This window comes from Nannospalax galili, unplaced genomic scaffold (genome assembly GCF_000622305.1).
Source record: "Nannospalax galili isolate Female #2095 unplaced genomic scaffold, S.galili_v1.0 scaffold455, whole genome shotgun sequence".
NCBI classification, from domain to species: domain Eukaryota; kingdom Metazoa; phylum Chordata; class Mammalia; order Rodentia; family Spalacidae; genus Nannospalax; species Nannospalax galili.
Window position 1 is genome coordinate 671477 of NW_008335815.1, and position 5234 is coordinate 676710.

Below are 5234 nucleotides of genomic sequence, written 5' to 3' on the forward strand. Positions count from 1 at the left end.
ACTGCACTCATGAACTCTCAGCAGCTGTGGTTGCCTACACAAGACCTGCACAAGATCAAGTCAGCCAATCTCCTAGCATAAAGGGGGAGGGGCTCACAAACCCCCACCCCTTATGGAGGAGCTATCCAGAGCTGATGGTTTCTGGGGAGGAGTCAGTTTAACGATGTGGCTTCTGACAAGCTCTGGTAGCTGGCCCCATTCCCATGAGCACATGGGTAACACGAACTGAAAACAGGGACACAGCATTGGGGGATGGATCTGGGAGGAGCTGGGGGGAGAATGGAAGTGACGATGATCAAAATACACTGTATGTATATACGAAATTCTCAAAGAATAATGATGGTATATTTACAAAGCAAAAATGTATCCTCACCAGCCAGCGAAAATGCACATTTTCCCAGGTAGAGTTTGTCCATTTTTCCCACTTGCTTTCATCAGCTTGTTCAAATTTCTCTTCCTGAGTTACTGGAGCCATGATGCTCACATTCACAGAAGCCAGCAGCATCAGCATCCTTTTAAATTCTCATCTCTTTCATGCAGGGAACACAATTCGGGACAAACTCCAGCAGAGCCTACAGTGCTTCCCTGTCTTCAGAGTTGCTCAGACAGACAACAGAGTTGAGGGGCAGACCTGCCTAAACTGGGCACCATTGCTATGCCACCAATTAATGCTTTTGTTTCCTTGTCAGATACAGCCCCAGGGCTACAGCTTTGAAACTCATCTCCTTGACTTAAGATTTTTTTTCTTCCTAACTGCCACCCCCTCCTGCCCTGCCCCCAGCATCCCGATAGCATTTCTTGAGAAATTTCCTAAGACAAATTGAAAATGCTCCTGTCAGTCATTTCTTGACCCCGTTCTTTCTGTGGATGTTAAGCCTCTGTCCTCTGAGCTGAGGACTCCTTAACCTTTGTAGTCTCACTTCTCACAATTGCTGCATCACCCGCTATCTACTCTTCTCAGAATACTCCTGGACTGCCTCCCCCACAGATGCTTATCCTACACAGAAACACAATCACGTAAATTCTGACACACAGCCAAGAGGCACCAGACAAAATGAGCTCAGAGGCTTCCACTGGCCTGGGCTCAGCTTCTCTGAGGAGCCAGACCTGCTGCGGGGAGGTGGGGGGATCGTTGTTGAGTTGTCTGTTCTCGGACTGTCTAGTCTGGACTCCAGAGTGCGTGCTCCTTCTTCTGATTCAAGGGAAAGCGACTTACCCTCTCCGTTCCTCTTGTTGGGCTGTGTGCTTGTGTCTCCTCTGAGGCGCTCTCAGACTCCAAATCTCCAATTTCTTCTGATCTCCCATAGTGCATAGAGAGACTGAACGGCACAGTATATAATGAGACCAGTAAGTTGTCATCTGCTATTTCCCTGTTCCGTCTCCATTGCCCTCTAGTGCACCAACCCCGTTCTTAGCGCGAACTCAATCTAACGCCCAGAAAACGAACTGGATGCGTTGGGCAAGGCACGTGGCTGGGGAAATCAGCCCCACCAGGCCTGGGGAGATCCGGATCCCCGGAAATCCAGCCACTGGGGCTGTGCACTGGGGCTCCTGAGCCTCTGGAGGCAGCCCATGGAAGTCTAACAGGAGGCTGGAGTTGCCACGGGGCAACTCCCTAGCGGACCATGGGGGCAGTGTGGACCTTCCTCCCCCAAGACCGCTGGCTGCTTCTGGCAATGCTCTTCCTTGAGTCTATGGGCAACGACTTATTTGACCTGGATTGGGGGTTTGACTCCTATGAAATCACCATGCCCCAAAAGCTGGGCCTCAGGAAAAAGGAGCGGGGCATGGCCAGTACCTTATCTTACCTCTTGCAGTTGGAAGGCAAGAAGCATGTTCTCCACTTGTGGCCCAAGAAGTTCCTGTTGCCGAAACATCTGCCCCTTTTCTCCTTCACAGAACAGGGGGAGCTGCTGGAGGAGTACCCTCACATCCCCAGGGAATGCAACTTTGTCGGCTCAGTGGAAGGGCCTCAGATCTCCCAAGTAACTCTTAGTACATGTATGGGGGGTCTGCGTGGCATCTTGAACATAGACACCAGATATTACCAAATCGAGCCCCTTAGGGCCTCTACCAGTTTTGAACATGTTGTGTATCTCCTAAAGAAGGAGGAGCTTAACAATCAGATTTGTGGTTTGCCTAATGAAGACATAAATCTGCAAACGGCCCAACAAGAGGTGGAGACTAGGATAAGTTACTTCCATCAATACTACATGCACCAAAAATACTTGGAATTGGTCACGGTCTTTGATCAGACCAGGTTTATGTTCTCAAAGAATAATATGTCTCGAGTCTTAAATGATGCCATTCTTTTGACTTCAATTATGGACACATACTACCAAGACGTCAGAATGAGAATACATCTAAAGGCTATTGAAGTATGGTCACATTACAACCAAATATTTGTTGGCTATCCCACTTTAGCTGAAGTTTTGGGTAAATTTGTACTGTATAGAAGAAGCATGCTAAATCCTCGGCTTCCCTCAGACTGGGCACATTTATATGTTAGAAGGGCATATTCCGATGCTCTTGCATGGTCCTGGGGAAGGTCATGTGACACATTCAATGCTGGGTCTGCAAGCACCTTTCTAGGTATCAATGTTTTGGGACCTGCCACTTGGTCTGCTCATGAAGTGGGCCATTCTGTGGGGATGAATCACGATGAGGACTTCTGTCAATGCAGGGGTAGGAAGAGCTGCATCATGGGTACAGGGCGTACTGGGTTTAGTAATTGTAGTTATGGAGATTTTTTTAAGTTTACAGCTTACAAGTTGGCATCTTGCCTATCTGATATCCCAGCACTAGAGTATGTGATTAAGAGATGTGGGAACAAAATTGTGGAAGACTATGAGGAATGTGACTGTGGTTCAGCAGAAGACTGCCAAAAAGACCTGTGCTGCGGACCAGATTGTAAATGGAAAGAAGGTGTCAACTGTTCCTCTGGGCTTTGCTGTCATAAATGTGACTTTCTGCCTTCTGGACATGTGTGTAGACAGGAAGCAAATGAATGTGACCTTGCAGAGTACTGCAATGGGACCTCGGAATTCTGTCCGGAGGATTCTTACAAGCAAGATGGAACCCCTTGCAAATATGAAGGCCTGTGTTTCAGTAAGGGATGCAGATCCAGATACATGCAGTGCCAGAGCATTTTTGGACCTAATGCCAGGGAAGCTCCCCACCAATGCTATGATGTAGTGAATATGAAAGGCGATCAGTTTGGTAACTGTGGCATTACAGGTCCTTCTACGTATGAAATGTGTGCTAGGGCCAACACAATGTGTGGCAGGCTACAATGTACAAATGTTAAAAACATCCCTAATTTGCCAGATCACACTCTGGTAATGGCCACCTATCTGAAGTTGGATGATCTCATGTGCTGGGGCACAGGCTATCACTCAGCCATGATACCCCAAGGGATACCAGACATAGGTGTGATCAACGACGGCACCTTCTGTGGTCAAAACCAAGTGTGTTTTAACAAGAGTTGCATTGATAGTTCAGCCCTGAAATATGATTGCTTGCCTGACAAGTGCAATGGCCGAGGTGTCTGCAACAATAATAAAAACTGCCACTGCATGTATGGCTGGGAACCCCCATTCTGTAAGGACATAGGATTTGGAGGGAGCATCAATAGTGGACCCCCAGGACCACAAACAGAGGAAGAGACACCCTCATCAGTTCAGGTCGCATATCTTATGCTAATACGCATTATCTTATTTGTCATCTCAGTGGTTATTGTGTTTTTCAGGCAACTGATGGTAAACATAGCAAGGCACACACGCAAACCACCACCACACAGATCCAGCACAAAGACTGTCACAAAATAGAAAATGTAACCAGACAATCCTGTCATTAAATATCATTAGCTATTCAACGTGCTTATCATTTATTCAAATGATTATTTTTCCCCAGAACTATTTAACATAAATTTCCCATGCATTAAAATCGGTAAAAGAAGTATTCTTGTTTTGGAAACAAATCAGTGCACAAATCCCAGGGAAGCCCCGTAAGATTCATTTGTCCTTCAGTTTGGGATCAAGTGTTGGGTAAAGACACCCTAACGGCATCTCCGAACACTGGCTTGGAATACGTTCACTTTCACGTAGTGATGATGTTTTTCAAAGTACAACCCTGTCTTAGAATCCTGGTAAAAGAGGGCCAGTCTGTCTCTGCCTTTGCTTCTTTCAGCCTGTTCAATGTCGGCGTCGGCACCTGTTCCCCTTGCTGTATAATACTTGGTGACAACACATTTTATAAATAAAAAGCATGTGTTACAAAGGTGACCCCTTCAGTGAGGATTTTCTCTATCATAGTCTCTCTGGTCACTGCAGCTGTGCAACTGTATGGAATCTGACTTGGTGTTTGGGGCAACCCCAGATGGATCCACCACACTGACCTGTCATAACACCTGCACCACTGCACTGTTTAGAGAAAAACCCTTAGCAGTGTCAGGAACACGACTATCAACACAATTTTATGTTTGGTATATATGCTTTCATGGGCAGGTTTTTGTGAAAATGTGACGAGGGACACCTGGCCCCGGGTATGCTGCATCCCTAAGTACAACACAGAGAGAGAAGAGTGCTTTCACTCCTAAGGTCCTCCCAATCTCTGCTTCCAAACTCTCCCCTGTCCACAGTACCTGGCATAAGAGAAAAGGAGGGCTAAGTGATTTCCCACATAGGAGAAGAGGAAGATTAAGTGATTTCCCACAAGTAATCATCATTGCCACATCTATGTCCAGGGAAAGGCTCATCCCTCCACACCTGGGTCGGGCCAAGTTCTTGTTCAAGACTGGGTCTTCCTGAAGTTCTCATTGAGACAGTACTGTAAGCCCCTGTACCCTGCCCCAGTCTCCTGCTCCTTAGCCACACAGTTTTAACAAAAGACAAAAGCAGGGCAGACACAATGAATGCTGGTCTAGTCTGTCTACACTGCCTTGGGTTTGTTTTTACTCAGAGGAAAAAAATGAGATAACCTGGGTTTTGTGATGTTCATAATTCCATTTATTCAGCTTGGTCATGACCATGCAATTGTCCTAAAATGTTAAGAACACTGAGTCATGGCTGATACTGATAATGATGGACAATGTTACTGAGAGTTCACTATGTGCCACTCTAAAGACTTTCATGAGTATTATTGTGTATTCTGCTGATAATGACTGACAGGTTTTTAAATAGAAACCCAGTCATAGTGAGGTTAAAGAACCGACACAGGTTTATATAGTAACAAAA

At 46.2% G+C, this 5234-nt stretch overlaps 2 protein-coding genes across 2 annotated transcripts in view; both read left to right on the plus strand.

Moving 5' to 3' along the window:
* The first annotated feature begins 1625 nt into the window (after positions 1 to 1625).
* Positions 1626 to 3827, plus strand: Adam30 (ADAM metallopeptidase domain 30). The gene has a single exon (XM_008830534.1). It carries the CDS (start codon positions 1626 to 1628, stop codon positions 3825 to 3827), a length of 2202 nt encoding a protein of 733 aa, XP_008828756.1.
* Positions 3828 to 4108: 281 nt separating this feature from the next.
* Positions 4109 to 5234, plus strand: part of LOC103732012 (disintegrin and metalloproteinase domain-containing protein 30-like) — a 7350-nt gene continuing 6224 nt past the window's right edge. Inside the window, exon 1 of the mRNA XM_008830535.1 lies at positions 4109 to 4226. Coding sequence (XP_008828757.1) covers positions 4109 to 4226 — 118 coding nt within the window. The remainder of the gene's footprint in view (positions 4227 to 5234) is intronic.